Genomic DNA, 19,980 nt, shown 5'->3' with positions numbered 1-19,980 from the left:
AGGAAGGCTATTATTTATCCTGCCAATGGTACAAAAAAAATGCACATTGTACTCGATTAGCAACGGCCGAAATGAAATCCCACATACAAAACAATAGATTGAAGAAAAACACATGCATGTGTGTTTGTGATGGCTAGAATCTTTATGTCAGTCATGATATCGTTATGGCGTGCATAAATCTTCATTGAAAGGTTTGGTCGTATGCATTGGAAAGAAAGCAAAACAATCTATTAAGAGCCACATAAACAAATACAAGCCAGTAAAGATTTACAGTACACAGTTGTACCCAGGAAATTATGCCAGGCTAAACATTTTCAGTCTTACATTATTACTGTAAGTGTTCACCTTGGGGCTAAGGAACAATCTTCCATGCACCAATGAAGTTTCATTGTTTGCCGCATCGGTAGTAATAGACTATGAGCAAGCTCTAATGAAGGCAACACACAAAGGCGTCATATAAAACCTTATTCAATGCGGTCTGTTTTAATCATTTCAGTGACAGGAGAAATAACTGCTCACAAAGGCCGGCTAATTGGGAGGGTGCAGAGTTGATACAGTCAGTCGGTGGACGAAAAGGAGATGGGAAAATGAAGGGGCAAAGAAAGGGATGTTAACTGACAAAACAGAAGCTGAAAAAGTCAAGTGACAGAGCAATGAGAAGTTGGAAATAAAAGGAAAAGTATGGACAGGACTCTTACTGTTGCATTCTTGGGCAGAGGAACCATTCCTCGGACTGCAACATGTCTTGCTCAGCATTTCATCACTGTTTTTAGTTGTTGCATAGTCCTGCTAAATAAATGTAGCAGGTTACCGATTTTTTATTATAGTTTTTTTGCTTGTTAATATTTGTTTCTTTTGAATCCATTTCCCATTTTTTGATCATAGTAATTTGGACACGGTCCCTATTCCACTTCCCTCCCCTCCTCTCTCTCTCTCTCTCTCTCGCTCTCTCTCGCTCTCTCTCTCTCTCTTGCCCCCAAACTCGACCCAGCTGTAATCAGGATGCTGGCTGCTGGGAGGTGATAATAGATAATAGAGAGGGAGTGAATAAGAGAGAAGACACAAGCCACTCGAGACGGAGAGTGTTTTGGAGGGCAGCGTGCAGTGTATCGAGACTAGGACATGAGCAAAAAGCAGTACCAATATAAAGTCTGAGTAGATTCAATCAGAAATGAATTGTTTGAAAAACAGGGTTGACATTGCAGGAGTGGATAACTGTTCCATAATTATCTTAAGATCTAAGCTGCTCCACACCTAATGGGCTCTGGAGGAGTTCTTCAGAAATGGACATCAATCAGGTATGATATTAAAGTTGAATTTTCTATCTTGATCAAAGGATACTATAATTGTTGAAAGTTAGTTGTTGAGTCTGTTTACAACCTTCAGTTATTCAAAGACGACACATAGAGTTCAAGTCATGGCCACCCAAATGAACAGTCCCTAAAGGGATAACTGACTACGTGTTCTTTCTGCAGTTATGGCATGTCTGGATGGCAGTCAGTGAAGCGGAGGAAGAGGAGGGTGAGAGGAGTCTTGTCACAATGTATTCCTGTTAAAGTTATGACACGTATATCAACTCTTGCAAGCGCATATTCGGTTTTTGAGTTGGTTTTGAGTGAGGCTTTCGTTTGTTTTCCTCGTGTCCCTGTAGTCGATTTTTGTTTCGTCAAGTTATTGTGTCCAATAATCTTCTGTGTCCCGAGTGCCGCCCAATCAGCTTAATTCCTATCCTTTGTGTCTCGTCTAGGTGTTCCTTGTTGTCTCGTTGGTTTGTTTGTATTTAGATCCCATTTTCCGTTCAGTCCTTTTCGATTGATTGTCTATGTCACATCATGTTAAGTCTGAGTATTTGTTTTTATACATTGTTCCCAGATGTTTTGAACTCCTGTTTATTTTGGTTTTCTGCCCTCAGTGTTACTTTGTTTACCTATTTTTTTTTTTTTTTTATGAAATAATTTTGGGGGTTGAATTCCAGCCCCAAATTCTTGCCTCTCTATGTTTGGATTCTCTTCCCCTCATAATGAGACAAAACTAGTTTCAGTCAGTGTTTCATTCGATTATTATGTTCCATTGTTTATGGTACCTGAAATTGGGGAAGATGAGTTATATTTAGATATAAAACAATCTAATGAGAAAGACAAAGTATTGCACTAACTGGGGGAGCTTCTTGTGTCATTTGATTACAAATTCAGACTAGTTCATTCATATTTGTAGGTTTGAAATGTTACACAATGAAGAATCTGTTTTTTGCGTATGTAATCTGGTGTATGTTGTTCCACAAAAATCCCATTTGTTTCCAAAGTGCAAAATCGATATCAAATGTTCAGTTCATTCGTACAACTATTCGCTAATTTTTTGCTGTCTTGGATAATTTTCCTGAAAATAGTTTGATAGTGAAGCAATCCTTCCCAGGCAGCTCCTCCAAACTGTAAGCATTTTCCTCTTGTGTTTCCAGATGTATTAAATGCTACACAAACGATCCCTTAAATTGTAAAACGTTGGAAACAATCAGCCACAGGATGGGGAGACGAGCGGCTGACCTAACCACTCCCGTACCAGTTTTAGGCGTCCCAGCCTTGGTGGGGGCACGTAGCTGGAGGACAACTGGAGGCGACGCAACCGGAGGAGCGCAGCTGCAAACGTGGGGTCTTCAGAGCAGCAGCGTTGGCGTGCAAACATCCCCGGGGATAGACAGAGCACCTTCCGAGCGGTGCGCACAGCTCGTGTATAAACTCCACACGCAATCAGATCACAGTGCCCGCACGACCAAAAGCTACATCACCAAGGAGTACAAAGAGATATTACTACTAACCAACAGTGATAGAGAAAATGGGACAAGGAGTGGAGCTTTGAAAAGTAAAAAGGAAGTGACTTTTCAAGAACTCGTAGGAGAGACCTTAGGAGACGTCATGTGCAGTCAGGACAGTTACTGCACTCCTAGAACATTGAAGTTCACCCCACATTCTACAAGAACTGCAACCAAAGTGGCCCAAAGAACAAAACCTACTGTTCGCTACGCTAACGGTAGTGTGGTTGATTCAGAGGCCATGGGTGGCATTAGCCTCGATAACGACGAATCCACCCCAACTCACAGAGGACACCAAAAAAGACTGCACACCCATCACACCGAGTCGAGGAATACGTTGATGTTTTCTGCTCCCAAACATACCCGTGGATCACCAAATATATGCAACCAGTGTGGAGGCAGACGAACAGCGGGAGTTGAGATTTTAGGGAAGAAAATTCTCACCGCTCCTGCTTGCCAAAAAGAAGCACTATTTAATTCGGCTCACGACTCTAGCAAGTTGCCCCGTAATGAGACGGATATCCAACCAAGCAACCATCAACTCCCCGAGAATTCTCTTCCCGGAGAAAAAGAGACGAGCCCTCAGCGAAGGTCACATCTTCACGAAGCACCAAGACATGAAATAACACGACACCCTGCATGTCCAGTCCATTCAGTTAAAGGACGGTTTTCTACGCACGGACATGACGTCGCCTCAACCGATTCTCAGGCCGTTCACGCTAATGCAATCACTATCACTAAAGCCAAAATTGAAACAAGAAAGGACACTTCAACAAATATGCCTCTTGACGATAAAATTCCCCAAACAACGGGAAGTCTCCCATCGACTCCTCTTATGGCCACAGCTACTAAATCAAACTCCCCACACACACAGACTCTTTTTGAAAACCAACCTAAGGCCCTGCAAAAAGTTTGTGTATCTGTACATGCCGCACAAGAAAACACTCCATCTCATTTGTACAAAACATGCAAAGGAAAGGCATCAGCTATCATCCCCGAAACCATCCAAACATTGAACAATGCACTCATGTCCGCAAAAACTACACCGAGCAACACAGTGTTTCTGCACCACGGAACACAGAACTCCACGCATTCAGCACAAGAAATAAAAACAAAAAATGACTCACTATCACATAAATATCCCAGCAGATTAGCAGAGCCCTTGAAATCCAATTCACTTGATGTAGCTGAGACACTGCGAGAAAAATCAAGCTCGTGCAGCAATGTGGTCGTCAAACATAGTGTTAACTTCAAAGAAAATACAAATTTAAGTGACAAGCATGATCCTAAACCTTTAGATGCCCGGAAACATTCCGTGTCCTCACATTCTGAATTAACACATTGCGGAAACACAACATCTCTAAATGCATCTTGCGCAACCCTTGATTCTAAATTGGGGATGTCAGCTCCCATCTCCACAGCTACTAATTATGCTTTGTACAGAAACGCAGCCCTGAGGACCTCTTCAAATATTCACCCTTCATCCACTTTAAAACTAACCCAAAAGAACTCGAGCGTGTCCTTTAATTCCTTGCTTAAAACAAGCAATGTGTCACACCAACACAACAAATCAATTAATCCTCATACATTTCCCTCTGCTAACAAATTCAAGCCTTGCCAAACACAAAGCGACATCACATCTGAACCCACTTACAAACCTGTTGTTCCAAATCAGAGACACATAACTCCGACTGCACTGCTTTCAAAAGTGTCCAAAAACGTTTTTGTGTCAAAAACCATTCCAAACAGAACAAACAATCCAAGCAAGAATAGTGAATTGCCCAGTGACCAAAAGCTATTGCGTGGCGATCTAATTAAGGATATACTGTGTAATGTGTCAAAAGAACGTTCAACTCCATCGCAAGACACCACCCTTGAAAATAGCATTTGTCCAATTAAGTCAAACGGTTCTTGTCTGCAGGGTCGCATGAACGCAAAACATCAAGCGGGTGAACAATATCAAGGAAGCACGGTAGTAGAACATGAGGGACAGTGTGCTACATGCCCAACAGCCCAGCAGCAACAGCAGATGGATTCAAATACAGAAAAGTTTGCCTTGAGCATGTCACCCATGCATGCAAACAGTACGGCTGACTCAAATGCAGATAAACAGACGCGTCCAAATCATCCAACAACCTCTGTCACAGCAAAAGGAAAGCCCATTATCTCAACACTAGCAAACAGAAATGTACATTTTGAGCTCGAGCGCACGCAGAGACTCGAGTCCAATAAAGCTGCACCGTTTCAACGATCTCTCCGAGGCCCAAATGTGTCTCTAATTGCACCAGCCCAATGCTGCAGTGAGGGAGAATTTTGTACGCCTTGCAATCGGGCATCCCTCCGACGCCTCGGGTCCAGTGAGGCTGAGGCAATAGTCAGCCGAGATGCAAAATTTGGCTCCGAGCAGGACACAGCGGACCTGATTCTGGCCCATTGCCACCCTCGTGAAGCAGCAACCCTGTTTCTGCATTCTTCCCCTCAGTGCTGTAAATCAGCAAGCATACGGCATAAGCTTGAAAGTGTGGAGGCCAGTCTGGCAGCCAACAAGGACAGAATCACTACTCTGCTGAACATCATCCATGACCTGGAGGCCGGACACAATCTTTCCATTGGGTAATACAATAGCACACATCATAAGGCAACTTCAGTAACATTTTCATACAGTTGATTTTCAAATTATTTTTTTTATTATGTAACTAGGACATAACAAAGCTTAAATGGGCTTCCAGCAATGTGTCTCTGTCAATCACTCTCATCCAGAATGGAGTATTAATATGCTGCGACTGTCTGAGGTCATGTTTTAGACTAGAGTTGATTATACATCTGACAGAATGTGTGTTTTAGCATTCCTTAATTGCTGACATCGGTGCTTCTTACCACAGAGTGTTTGAAAGCAAATCTGTGTTTTATGTTTCTTTTACAGTCGACAATGCTACAAAACAGGACAGGACCTCAAAAATTGTTTCACCTGCCAAAACACGGCTTGTATTGTTTACAGGTTGGTAAAGGTTTGGATTTTTTTTTTCCCTGACTAGGGTTGTTCTTTAATGCAACAAATGACATTCATCCAAATGGGATATTTTTGAAAATATCATCGATGCTTATGATTACACCGTCAGGATGAAACATTGCATCAGGTGGAGGCAATAGAATGATAAATTGTAATCCCCTGAGCCAGCTATTCTGTTTGTGGAAAGGAAGTTCAGAAAGGCTCGGAAATCTGAAATTCTTCTGATCTCTTTAAACAGAAGAAAAAAAAAAAAAGACTGGTGCTTTGCAAAGCAAAGCCAGAGACACCTTTATGCTGCTGATGATGAAGATGAAGACGCCATCTTCTTCTCTTGATCTACTCACTCTTAAAATAATGTGTTGAAGTGTTTTAATGGCCTCCTTAAAGGGGGTGGGGCGGTCATTTGAGTGATAAGCGGTGGTTTCTTATACATATTGAATTAGCGGCAAAAGATGGGGACAGAGGTGGCTATTTTTATCACGGATCATATTTATTACATAATGTCAAGTTGTTGAATCGTGTCTAATGTTTGTGTTTTATGTTTGTCTATTCAGTGTGGAGTATGACTTCAGACAGCAGGAAAGGTGTTTCTTGGAGGTTCTTAATCTACACTCAACAGGGAGAAATAAAGCTGCCCATGTGTCCCAATCTTGTGCACTGAACTTCAGTCTGCTGAGAAAAGCTGTGAAGAATTTGAAGAAGTCAAAGAAGAAAAGCAAAAAGCTCTACAAAATTCTCTTGAAGTGGCTGCCCAGGAAAAAGCAGCAAGTTTAGAATCCAAATCCAAACAGTTTGGTAAAGAACAAAAGATTTACAGAACTTTCATCTTTTCCACTGAAGAGCGGAAGAATCATCCACCCATTATTCCTGTTATGTCTAAGCTGGTTTGATTGGCCAACGCGACTAATGAGTCATGTTGACGCAGAGACTCAGTGGCAGTGTTCCCTGAGGACGACAAAGAATGGAGGGAGGCAAAGAAGGCCACTTGGGGTTTACTGTCACTCCTCCTCCGAGGGTCAAGTGTCCTCTGGGTGGGGAGGGGGGTCTTTGGAGGCGCAGTAATCCACTGGAGATGTGAGAGATCAGTTTCTGTGGGATGAAAATGTGATTTGACAAGCCACAAAAAAGAGACACGATCGTGGAATTTTCAGACCGAAAAAGTGCTTGCCGTGGGCCTTTTTAGTAGATTTGAAACTTGCCTAATGTTGTTGGAATGAATTGTATGAATAATACAATCACAGATATATTTTATTCTTTCCTTTTATTATTTGGGATTGAGTTTCTGTTGTTGCATCCTCCAGTTGTTATCGTAACAAAAAAAAAGATTTATTGTACGGTGTATGTACATAAAGGAAGGTTCATTTATTTCCATGGTTCAACTTAAAAAAAGTAAAACTCATGATTATAAATTGAATGATTAAGCACATATTTGTTGCAAAAGCAATTCCTTCCTCATTTCTATATCAAAAATCTTTTGAATTTTTTTCTGTAATCTTCAAATTTCTTGAGATAATGACTTCAAAGTTTTTGCGTATTCAAGCTATCACCACAAATATTTTGTGAAATAAAATAAAAAGTTTGCTTTATGTAGCGCATCAATATACGTAATGCATGTACTTCACTTTTAAAATAAAAAAACGGAACTAAAAAAAATTGCCCTTTATATTATATCACATTTGATTTAGCTGTGATAATAAAGGCACAATTGCTGACACAAGACCACTTAGATGCTGAGGTGCAGCCAAAACATCAAGCAACTCAGGCCAGCATCCTTGAAAGGCTGAGAATTAGCTTGTTTGTCTCAAACATCACCTCAGGCTCAGTCACGTCTCTCTCAACGACACGTCAGGGGATGACTGACAGCCAACACAGCTCGGAGGCTCCTTTAATTGCTGTTGTTGGCTTATAATCAGCTATAGTTTGCAGCCACAACAAAATTAATAATCATCAGGATAAGTAACTTTAATAATGAAGCATCAATAACAGATTTCAACTAATCCCAATATTTGGCAGGCTGGTATTAAAATAAATTGAACTGAGTATTGATTGTGAGGTTTGCATGGCTGTGTTGTGTTGTTAGTCATCCATCGAAACTTCCATTCAATGCACCGCAAGTCCTTATTAGGGTCAAACGTGCAATGAGGACTTTTTAAGTTGGACTTGGGAGATGGGCGAAGACCCTCCAGATGCCTCATGATAAATGTGACACCCATTCAGTACTGGCTCATGTCCAGCAGGTGGTGTAGTCACTTGAGATGCAATGGAAGACATTGGCGGAGAACCTGGAAGCAAAAAGTACTTTTCACGTACCTTGAACAATAAGTAAAATAATGTTAATGCAAAAAACAAAATTATGTTTCCACATGTGAGTTCCTTTTTCCTGGGTTCCTTTTGTGGCGCTTCATTTTGGAGAAAAGGGCAACATCACATGGATGTTTGTGTTATTTTCTAAACACATTTCAATCATTCATTATCCATTACTACAATCAAGTTTAGTCAAGATGTCATTTGGGATGAATGCGAGTGTTGTTGTGCCACATGTCTAAAAGTGGGCTGGGAGGAAGACTTCAAACTACAATCTGTAATTTAGTCATACTATTGTTTAAATATTACCCATCTATCCATCCGTCCATCCATTTTTCGGACCGCTTTGTCCCCACGGGGGTCGCAGGCATGGTGGAGCCTATCCCAGCTGTCACCGAGCAGTAGGCGGGGGACACCCTGAACCGGTTGCCAGCCAATCGCAGGGCACACATTCGTTTCATATTATTCCTGATTATTCAAATGTGTTTTTAAAACCACAAGCACATGGAGTTGATTGAGAAACACATACCTTGTTTCAAAATGGTTAAAACCAAAACACTGAACTCCAGTTTGACAAAAATAATGCATAAAACAAATCATGTTCTGTTTTTACTACAGCATTCATAAAATTACTTTTTTTTTTTTTCAAGCTTGATACAATAGTAACTGATTAATCCCAAACTATGACTAAGTACACCAGAGATGGACGGAAGGTGCCTTTTTGGTTGACTGCTGCCTGAGAAAAAAAATAAAAACATCGCGGGTGAGAGCGAGGGTCAGAAGTAGACCGAAAGCGAGGGGGAAAGCGAGAAAGAGATCATCCACTGCGTTTGGCTGGCATCAGATATTATTTATGATCTGGGAAGAAATTTCCGGAACAAAATGAGGTGAGGCATCCCTTTTTGTGAATTTGGATGAGGAGAATGTGGATAAACCAAGTATGTGTTTGAGTTTTACAGTAAACATAAATCTGCTAGGAAATTGAGCATTCCCAACCCTGATCGAATTAAAATAAAGTCCAGCTACAGTGTTTCTGGCGCCGATAAGATCAGGATGACATTCAAGTTTCCAAAAGGAGTTATTTTAGAGACGGGGGTGAATTATGATGTCTTTAAACAGCTCGAGTATGTTTATTTTTCTCCTCGGGCTTTGACTGGAGGTTTTATGGTTACTGTTTTTTTATGCATAGAACACCCCATGCTTAAGCAGATGCATTGGAGCTCTTCCCAAAAAAATCCATCACTAAGAAGCTGATTTGCATTCTCAATTAGCATAGTTTGCTGTTTCTGATGGTCATCATGTCATGCCTGTACAGTGGCTTGAAAAAGACAACTTGTTGTGATTGATAGCACCAATAATTCTGCTCTCGCATATGACGCGCAATCAGTTACTGGCACATTTTGTTGCCGGCATGATGATAATGTTTTTTTTTTTCTTCATCAGGGACTTGTTGACATCAGAGAGTCCCAGCAGGGAAAAGAAAAAACCATCAGTACTTGGGAAGATATGTTTTCCTATCCTGTGACCTTCACACACACACAAAGGCAAGCCTTCAGCATTGTATCAGTGACTCAGCACAGGAGAACATCATGGTATCTACTGCTCTCCATTGGCTTATTCTGGTGTCATTCATTGTCTTAACCATTAGTGGGAATGTACTGGTATGTTTGGCCGTGGGCCTCAGCCGCCGACTGTGGCGCATCGCTAACTGCTTTGTGGTGTCACTGGCGGTGACAGATCTCCTGTTAGGCCTGCTGGTGCTCCCCTTTTCCGCCACTCTGGAGTTACGCAGTGGCAATTGGCCCCTCGGAGGCACCATGTGTAACATCTATGTCTCGTTGGATGTCATGCTGTGCGCTGCCTCCATTCTGAGCTTGTTGGCTATCAGTGTGGACCGATATCTCGCCATCTCAGCACCCCTCAGTTACTCGTCGAGAATCACACCTCCGAGGGTGACCTTGGCCATCATGGCCATCTGGGCCTTGTCGCTGGCTGTGTCTTTTGTGCCCATTCACTTAGGATGGAACACAGCGGACTACGGCATACAGCACTTGGACTGGCCCATGGGGCAAGACCACAAGGAGGGACGCTATTGCCAGTTTGAATGGAATAACAACTACATTATTTTGTATGTCATCTGCTCATTTTACCTTCCTCTGATGGTTATGTGTGCAATGTACCTATGTATATTCAGAGTGGCACGCCAACAGGTGAGTATCTAAACAGGTTGGTTGGACTTCTTATTTCCCGGTGGCCTGAAATCAGAAAGTTAAATTCATGATGTCATTCATGTCTTGGTAATTTATTATCAATCGGACAATATGAGCTCAAATCTGCTACATAAGCCAAATCTAAACATTAGCAGTGATTTCCCCATATACGGGTATGCTAGGCAGCTGTATACACTTCTGGGAAAAAAAAAGGAAGAGTACAATTTCAACCACACATAGTTGAAATTAAAGTCTAATTGATTGATCGATTCCTCAGGTGCAACGAATCCGTGCAGCCACGCCCTCTTTTGCCCGCGTGCCATCAACGGCTGCCATAGCAAAAGAGCACAAAGCTACCATAACACTTGCTGCCGTGCTCGGTGCCTTTGTCATCTGCTGGTTCCCCTACTTCACCTTCTTCACCCGTACGGGAATCAAGGAACAGATGAACCCCCCGACTACACTTCACTCGGTACTGCTGTGGCTGGGCTACTTCAACTCCGTCCTGAATCCCATCCTATATCCCGCTTTGAATAGGGATTTTAGAAAGGCCTATGCAGAGCTGCTATTCTGCAGGGGATCATCACGCAAAAAACTGAAAGTGCGCAAAAGATCAACCCTCTCGAATGGACTAAGGCATTCCCAAGTGTCTGATGACACAGTTAAACAAACTGAGATGAATTACTTGAATGCACAGAAGTGCAACACACCCATTGAAAACAACAGCAAAGACAACAGGAATTAATCGCTAACTGTATTTGTTTCCAAAGCAGTCTACTTGGAGCCATGAGCAGTTCAAAGTTTGATCTCTTCTGGACCTTCTCGGTAAAAGTGAATGAGTGGCCAACAAGTTGTTTTCACGTGTGGTATTCAAGTGCTTGACTTCACAGAAATCCAATGAGAAAAGGGGTGAACTGCAGATCACAAGTAGATAGGCATTTAATGATTTATTCACCACCACGGTTAGTAACTGAATCATCCATATGTGTTCATATTTGTCCGCTAGATGGCAGTAAAAGAGTGCAACCCTGAGTAAAAGATGTTATTTGTCTCTTCCATTTTTGAATGATGCTTCAGCAAAACAAAAAAAAATACCACACTTTTTTTTTTTACATTCTTTTTGTTCAAGTAACATTGCTGTGTGGCAAACAGTCCAATGGACAAAGACCAAAAGGAATATAAATTCTGTCAACAAAAATTATTTTTAAGTAAAAGAAATTGTCAATATTATATCTAAAAAAAAACTGAAATTGCATAGCACCTCTATTAGTTTGTACTTATGCAGTTCAAATGGTGCTATTATGGAGAAAATCCATTCACACATTATGCAACCATTTACAGTGTAGGTGTATTTACGTAGGTGGTGAGAGAGAGAGAACAATTTTAATTTCTCTTCAGCTATTTTGCTTGCAAAAGGAGAATGCAAATACTGCTTCACTACGTTTGATTAAAGACAACCTTTGCGCTTTGCCACTCTAAACAAAGCACAATTCCTCATATAATGAAGACAGAATGCAAGGTGGCATTAAATGTGCATGTTTGATATAAGAAAATATGAAATGCATGAGAGAAAATTACCTCGCACAAATGACTTGATATCATAAAAACAAACCTTAAGGATCAGACATGACCAAATAGAGAGGAGGGAGCTCAGATATAAAAGAAGAGGAGGGAGCGTTGTTGTTAAATGCTGTTGGCACTCTCAAGTCCGAATCTGTTACATGCACCAGAGGAGAGATAAACCACAGACCTTCATCCAGCCTCCTTCGAGCCCCACATTACAGTTCAAGTAGCCTGGAGAGAAACGAGCATTTCTAGAGAGAAAACAGCTGCTGATACGACTACAACAATGTGAGTAGATTTTTTTTTTCTTCAGAGAGCAGAACTGTATATATATATTTTTTATCTCTCTCTAATGAGCTAACGGGAGTTTAAAGTTGCAAGACATTTTTCATAATTTCTTCTTTTTCTTTCTTCCTTCCATTTTTGTACTCAATTTTGTACATGTTGACCACAGATTTTTTTTTTTGGGGGGGGGTGGGGGCATAGTTGACTTTAAAGATGAAACTTCAAGAGGAAAAGCTTCATGAGCGCAAGTGTCATTGAATTTGCAAAGAAAGAGCATTTGGTTATTTTTTTTCCCCTCAAACTTCAAATGACAATGATCGCTTTCCACAACCACTTTGCAGTGTACTGTAACTACTGAGGTGGATTCCCCTCAGGTACGCCCCCTGAACTATTATCGCCGAAAAAGACTGCTCCAGCCCAAATCCTTTTTGAAGTGCAGAGGAAGAATCGGATATTTTCCAGACAATTCTCAAGTCTGTTTGTGCTGCTATACGAGGATGACTGGCTGTACAGCCCGCTGTCGACAGGGGGTCCTCAAGTTAATCCAATCTGTTCAGAGATTGCTTTCAGGAAGCCTGGCAAAAGGTACTTCACTCTTTACATCTGGACACCCTTAAAAAGTATCTCTAAACTTGATGACGTACTTATGACAGATCCCTTTCAATAGCTGTGTGAGTATTAGTTTTCTGTGCTCCTGTTTTATGTTAACCATCTTAAACAATTCAACCATGCTCATCTTTTTCTGCAAGCCTCTGCATTTCTATTAGAATATGCATGAAGGAAAATTCGAATACACTGCCTACACATATTTGACTTCATGCACGCAACCATGTCAGGAGAGCTGCAGAATGTAAAGACTCATCTCCCACACATGGAGTTGATTTCATGATTCTTTTTTCCCCCCCCTTGGGCCCTCACTGAACACATAGTGACGTGAACCATGAAACTCAGCCCAGTCACCTTTCAAATGCTCTACTTGAAAATGCAGCAGCATCCATATTCATCTTCATCATTTAAACATTCACAGCTAAAAAAGAGCTGAGCTGAGGAAGAATGTCCCACTGATATACTTCATGACCATGAAAGCCTCATTTCCAGTTTACACCCCTTTTTCAAGGCTGATTTGTTTGGAAGTGGGCTGCATTGACTACATTATATTTATATGTAAACATGCTATTTATATGGTAAAAATATACATTTGTAGGCTGGCCTGTGATTTTACACAAAGTAGCATCTACTATGCCTAAGGTTATTTGAGTCTGAATGGTAGCCTTTATCTTCTCATTCCTTTTTTTTCTGGCTCTGGTTGTGAAGACAGTGAAGTGGAGCCGTAGTGCCTCGCAGCTTTTAATTTTTTACATCACCTCTCTGCCTACTTTTATGTAACCGCCATCATTGAGATTTATTTTTATCTTGCCCTTTTCACTCTCGAGCATTCTTTGTAACACAATGAAATGTTCATATGGGTTTGTTGCATGTTGCTCATCCACTTAAAGTCCATCTTCACACTGGAATGAGGCATACTGCTTTCCAAATGTCATTTTTATTTTGTAGTTGTGCAGTGGAGTAAAAAGGGGGGAAACATTTGAAATAGAGCTTTAGCTTCACTACAGTATTGTAGTTTATTGAAGCGCATGCACACATTTTAGGGTAATCTGGTGCTCTGCTGCCACCACTTGGTAGCGTAACGTCACATCTTGTACAGTATAGAAAGCATTTCATTGGTTTATCGTCAGCAGTGATACTGTCATTTAAGTCATATGATGTGATATTTATTTGATACCATCATATTTATGGTATCTTAAAAAAATGGTGTAATACGAGCATCATTGTCTTTATAAAGTGCTCTTATTAGATTGTGTATAGGATGACGCTACTGCCTTGAGAGGTTAGTGTACATATCCTTGACAACAACATACTCGATCAGAAACTTTAAATATTTATTTTGGTGATAATTAGTTTCTGCCATTTTTACTCCTGTTATCGATTTATAATTATTATGCATCATTTACGAAAGTCACATCCTGTGAGGGAAAAAAAAAACCTTTTGAAATTCACATTTCATAGCCAAGTTGACAAATACAGATTTCTACGAGTAGTTAGAGTATGTCTTGAAGTAAAATTGAGACTTTTCAAAATGCAAAGGTAGAGTTTTGATACTCCTTAGAGAACACAGTGTACATAATTGATGATTCATGAAAGACATCTACACCTTGACTTAACTGTACTGTATGTTGACCGTCTCGTGGTACATGAAGCCTGTGGGTGACACACTAAGGTGATGAAACAGAGGCCGAGATTAAATATTTAATGGGTGCTCTTATCGTGTGCACGTTTCAGTGAGAAATATTACAAAAATAAGAGGGGGAAGCATGTTATTCTTTTGCAGCAGTTGCGGTGCATTTAAACTCCGCTTGAGGTGCATCAAGGGAGACTTTGCACTTTGGCTAACGTGATGAATCCTTGGTGCAAATTAAACCTCCAATACAGTTACCATTTTTGGTTTGCTTTATTTTCTGGCCATAATCGAGTTGTATATGGGAAATTTAGCATTTTTCCAGTTATGGCCCTTAAGAGCTTGTGGTGCAGCCATGAAGCACTTCTCATATGTCAGTAAAACTGATTTTTTATTACATCAGTTGATACTGTATGCAGTCTTGATCTGCTTGTCCTGATCCTTGCGTACAATCCTGCCTAATCTACTTAGTGCTTCTGAAGAAGACTTGGGATGACGAGGTTGTCTGTGTGTTGGTGCTGTGTTGCAGCTCATGAGGTGTTGAGAAGCTAATGAAAAGATAATGATGTTATAGACTGCAGTGCAGCAAATTTGGCACATCCCTGTGCAGACAGGGTTGGAGATGGCACAAAAAAAAAATCTGTCAAGGGAATTGCACAGGTCTGTGATAGTCTTCTGAATATAGAACTTGATTTCCCTCCGGAGCAAAAAACCAATGTCATGCAATCACGATGGATGTGGTTCATGGATCTGCTTTCTACTGCTGGGGGCCTTCAGCATAACCACTAGCACCAACAGAACCCCACAGTGGCTTCACTCTGTGTTTTTGCATTCCTCAAATAATCATGTCTCAACGCTGAAACACTTTTCAAGAAATGGAACCGCATTGAAAAAGAAAAATGGAACAATGGAGGATTTTCAAAGCTGTCATTCACTGACTCAGTAAAAGGAAGAGTGAGGTTACATACAGTATGAATGAAATTATTTGATACAAAATTAACAAGCTGACGGTGTCTGCACTCATTCTTTTGCACACATAGCAAGAGAGTCTATGATGACCTATCCACGCAAATATGTGTCAGCTTCAGCTGTCCTTCACCTGCTGCCTTTGGTTTTTATTAGTGAGCACTGCATCAGTATAGCAATACGCCACAACAACATGAGGAGGCAGGGAAATGGAAAGAGGGGGGACAGATGAGTGGAGGGAGACACAGAACACAGAAGAGGGAGTGGCAGCGGGGAGGCAGGAGCAGCTCATGCGTGTGTTTGAAAATGAGCTCAGAAATCCAAGAGAATCGTCACTTGGAGGAGAGTCGACTTTCAGTGAAAGCTGTGAGAGGAAATCCCATCCCAGATCCGCAGCTGTGAAAGGAGACAACGAGGGACCCCCGGACTGCCATCGTTGAGGGGGGGAAAAAAATAACAACAAAAAAGAAATAAAAACACTACTACAATCTGGGCTGTTTGGTCAGGCTGGTTACCACGGCGACAACATGGGTGCAGTGGTGGGAACTTTGACCATGCAAACCAAGCAGAGAAGACCGACAAGAGGTATGTCAAGATGAGAGAAAAAAGAATGAACGGGGAGATTTATGGAAGTCTTGCTCGTGTTTTTTTGCCGCACGAGTGCAACATGTGCTTGGTGAAGATTCAAGATTCAAGAACAGAGTAATGACAATTTACACATGTGGAGGACTGAAAAAAGATAGCAAGTGTGTTTTGTAGATTTATAGTGTCTTTTGTAGATTTATATGATGACAATCAAACAAATGCATTTGAATAGTAGACATGCTAATAAATGAAAAGAATAAAATCAATAGATGATGGGACGTTTCGATTCGAGTCGCCCTTGCTGGCTCTGTATCCAGAGTCGTATCTTATACGACGTGTTTATGATGGAGAGATTACAGTGTACCATCAAGTAGGCTGTCCTTGAAGATAAGCAGCGAGCAAAATCACGGTCCCTGACTCTTTAATGATACGTGTGCCCCCCCCGCACGCGTACGTGCGGAAGAGAGAAACAAGCGTTGCATGTGAATTAACACCCAGCTCACATATCATACCTCTCTCCACAACCTCATGCACGAGATGCTTGTTGTCATGGAGACCCGGTTGAAGAGTGAACAATATTGTGTCAAGATGAATGATACAATTGGAGTAGTAGACCAGATGGACATTGTAAAGATGCACACCGACAACCTGTGTGATTAGAGTCTGACATATGTCATCAATTTGTTTACACTGAAAAGATGGAATGCTCCTCATGCAGTTTATTGCAAAGAAAAATGCAGTTATCTGTAACAAAGTGGTCACTTGACACGGGACACGTGTTGACTACTTGATCAACTTGATCATCAATATTAAAGCAGTGCAGTTCTAACAATGAATATGTGACGCTATCTTTGCAAGGACAGAATTGCATATATTGGACATGTCTTACATAGGATTGATATTGAATTGGCAACGCTGCACTGTGGCCTACATCAGGAATCATTTCTCAATGAATGGATGGTTCACCAGCTGCTTACTGAATCCAACCATGGAAACAAGGGGAGAACGCAGCACTAAAGCAAACATTCCCTGATATTGTTTGTGTAAACAGTGCAAGATGGTGTCATTCACAAATGACGTTTCCTCTGGGTCTTTATCACCACCTGACACATCTCTCATTATCTCCATCACTTTCCCCCAAGCACAATCTTATGGTCGGACTATTTCCACAAATGCTGGTTATCATCGCTTATTTTATTCTTTTATTTGTTTTGGGCAAAGAAAGTTATTTCAAGACGAGTTATCCTCCAGGCAGTTTGACAGAAAATAACTCATCATGCGTGTGACATCAGTACCACGTTTGTCACATAACCTTCAAGCTGCTATGTTTTCCTCACACTCCTCACCCTCATCTAATCGACACCTGCCAATTCCAATTCTCAGTTTTTTTAAATATCACATGGTTGCGTGATCACGAGGGAAATACGTTGGTAATATTAACATAATATTAAATAAATGTTCATATTAAATAATAATATTATTCGTTAAATTAATTAATTAGATTATTGTTAATAATATTAAATATTAATATTATTATTAAAAATCATAATTTCTCAACAGTTAAATATGTTCAACAGTACCAGACACCTTATTACTGTGAATAGATTACATTTAAATTCCTCAATAAGCATTTTACTCTGTAGACAAATCAGATTGAATATGTGTTCGCTGAGCCATATCTGTACAAAGTATCACAATTTTTATGATTCGACAAATTCTTTCAAGCACAACACGGCAACACTTAGTCCCGGATTGCATTAAATGTATTTTTTATTCTCTGCAGATAAAACAGATGATGACCTCGAGATGACAACAGTGTGTCATAGGCCGGAGGCTCTCGAACAACTGGAATCCCAAACTAACTTCTGCAAGCAGGAGCTCCAGATTCTCTATCGTGGTTTCAAGAATGTAAATCACATCTCACGTCCATATAATCAATGGCTTCCAAATGTCTTTTAAGCAGTTGTCTTTCTTTTTTTCTGCAGGAATGTCCAAGTGGAGTCGTAAATGAGGAGACGTTTAAACACATTTATGCACAATTTTTTCCCCGTGGAGGTAAATTATTGAGTCTTGTGTTTCAAAGCAGATCTCACATATTTTGTTGTTTCTTGTATTGCAGATGCAAGTATGTACGCACATTACCTTTTTAATGCATTTGACACGACTAACAATGGCTCCATTAAATTTAAGGTAACAGCTGCAAAAGAAGTGCAATTAATTGCATGAGGTACATCATAATTTGGCTGCCACATGTGCAGTGACACTTTGACCTTTTGCCGTCAGGACTTTGTAATGGGCTTGTCTATCCTGCTGAGGGGAACCTTGAGGGAAAAACTTGAATGGACATTTCACCTTTATGACATTAATGGAGATGGATACATAAATAGGGAGGTGAGCATTGTACAACTTTGTGGTCAAGAATCTTCATGAGCAGTCATTGAGTCCATTTGTGCATCATCTTTTCTTGTAGGAGATGACAGAGATTGTGAAGGCCATCTATGACATGATGGGCAGGTACACTCACCCTGCACTGAAGGGAGATGTGGCACAGCAGCACGTGGATGCTTTTTTTCAGGTAAGTTCAGCAATGTGTTTCCTATGAGAAGAGTCCATATAGGCTAGTCTAGCTTACTTACATTTGCTGACCCATGTTATGTTTTTCTGTTGCCACAGAAAATGGACAAAAACAGAGATGGAGTGGTAACTTTGGAGGAGTTTGTAATAGCCTGTCAGGAGGTATGTCTTTTCTCAATTGGAATTGGAATTTTCTTTTACAGCCACAATGAAATTTGGCGTCTTGAATGTCCAAAATCATACCTTTACACACAACTTCAGTTGAACTGACGCTCACAGATGTAGTATTATGTAAAAATGCAGTAGAGTCCTACATTGTGCTTACTACAACCCAAATAATAAATATCTTTTGTGTTTGACTGGTACATATGTATTGATGTACAGCATTGGATTACATCACTCAACAGTGGTCATTAAATGTTTCTCCTCACAGGATGAAATCATGATGAGATCCATGCAACTCTTTGAGAATGTGATCTAGGCCAGGAGGAGGGGAAAATGAGAAAATGTCCAAATAAGAGGGCTAGTTTGTGTACGTGTGTAGATGAATACGTGCTGTGCATTCAGTCTCTCTTCTTGCCCTTGTATCCAGCAGTGGATTGAATACAGACGGGCTCCCTGCAAAGACTTGCATAACATAAATGGATTAGAATTCTTGTTGCAAAGTTTTGAGTGTTTCAAAGTGACCCCTGAGAAAGGCAAGGAAGTAAAACTATCTTGTGTTTTAGTGGAGGGTCAGTCAAAGATAATGTCATTTGTAATTGCTTGTGTATATTCATTTTTTGCCCAAAGATGCTCCTAAAATGTTTGCCTCTCCAAAAGTTCTATCTGTAAATATTTGTTAGATTTGCAAAAGGATTTGTCGTTGTGTATACGTCTGGCTGTAATGTTCTTAATCTGTTGTTTATCTTGGAATAGGATGTGGGTCTTTGTGTCATGTTACTCGTTTATGTACTGGTCTTCATGTCTATTTAATAGTAATATACTTTAAATGTTATATTTTTCTGACTTTGATTTTTGGTTGTTCCTTTTTGTTTTGAAAGTGTAAAAAGTCATGTGGGAACATGCTTTTTCCTCTTTGATGTACAATATAAGTGGGATGTCATAAACTCAGGTCTTAGTTTGCAACCGATTTCTCTCACCCTCACAAATAGAATTCTAAGCCATATAAATAAAAATGTAAAGCATTGAGTGCGTTTTATTTCAGACATTTGTTTCAATGCTCAATTGACTGAGGATTTAGCACAAAAAGGCAAAACAACCAACACCATCTCGTATTGTGCAAAGTTAAATAAAATATTAATATTATAAATTTATAATAGTAGTTGTAATTTCATGCATCCACTGGTGGTGTTAATCGATTTTTAAACTCGCATATCCGAAATCTAAACCAAAGCAGTACTTAGAACCAATCTATAGATGGCAGTAATATCCTTATTCG

The 19,980-nt window shown here is 40.4% G+C and overlaps 3 protein-coding genes across 5 annotated transcripts; all 3 read left to right on the top strand.

Moving 5' to 3' along the window:
* Nucleotides 1-992: 992 nt before the first annotated feature.
* LOC147043604 (uncharacterized) lies at nt 993-7,407 on the top strand. 2 transcript variants are annotated; one of them, XM_085936635.1, is made up of 5 exons: nt 993-1,298; nt 1,476-1,521; nt 2,456-5,419; nt 5,730-5,804; nt 6,371-7,407. In XM_085936635.1, the coding sequence occupies exons 3-5, from the start codon at nt 2,520-2,522 to the stop codon at nt 6,588-6,590; spliced, it is 3,195 nt and encodes a 1,064-aa protein (XP_085792761.1). In that variant the 5' UTR covers nt 993-1,298; nt 1,476-1,521; nt 2,456-2,519; the 3' UTR covers nt 6,591-7,407. The 2 variants fall into 2 exon arrangements, with proteins under 2 accessions (XP_085792761.1, XP_085792760.1); XM_085936634.1 differs by lacking the exon at nt 1,476-1,521.
* A 2,302-nt stretch (nt 7,408-9,709) lies between these two features.
* Nucleotides 9,710-11,401, top strand: hrh2b (histamine receptor H2b). Its single transcript, XM_085936348.1, has 2 exons — nt 9,710-10,330; nt 10,608-11,401. The coding sequence occupies exons 1-2, from the start codon at nt 9,710-9,712 to the stop codon at nt 11,073-11,075; spliced, it is 1,089 nt and encodes a 362-aa protein (XP_085792474.1). The 3' UTR covers nt 11,076-11,401.
* Nucleotides 11,402-12,113: 712 nt separating this feature from the next.
* kcnip1b (Kv channel interacting protein 1 b) lies at nt 12,114-19,667 on the top strand. Of its 2 annotated transcripts, XM_085936349.1 has the most exons (9): nt 12,114-12,181; nt 12,520-12,763; nt 17,749-17,873; nt 17,951-18,020; nt 18,085-18,155; nt 18,249-18,356; nt 18,436-18,540; nt 18,639-18,701; nt 18,973-19,667. In XM_085936349.1, the coding sequence occupies exons 2-9, from the start codon at nt 12,676-12,678 to the stop codon at nt 19,018-19,020; spliced, it is 678 nt and encodes a 225-aa protein (XP_085792475.1). In that variant the 5' UTR covers nt 12,114-12,181; nt 12,520-12,675; the 3' UTR covers nt 19,021-19,667. The 2 variants fall into 2 exon arrangements, with proteins under 2 accessions (XP_085792475.1, XP_085792476.1); XM_085936350.1 differs by lacking the exons at nt 12,114-12,181; nt 12,520-12,763 and adding an exon at nt 14,935-15,965.
* The last annotated feature ends 313 nt before the right edge of the window (nt 19,668-19,980 follow it).

The sequence above is a fragment of the Syngnathus leptorhynchus genome, chromosome 17 (assembly GCF_054491065.1).
Source record: "Syngnathus leptorhynchus isolate UIUO chromosome 17, UIUO_Slep, whole genome shotgun sequence".
Taxonomy (NCBI): Eukaryota; Metazoa; Chordata; class Actinopteri; order Syngnathiformes; family Syngnathidae; genus Syngnathus; species Syngnathus leptorhynchus.
The sequence above is the reverse complement of the archived record's forward strand: the minus strand, read 5'-3'. Positions and strand labels throughout refer to the sequence as shown.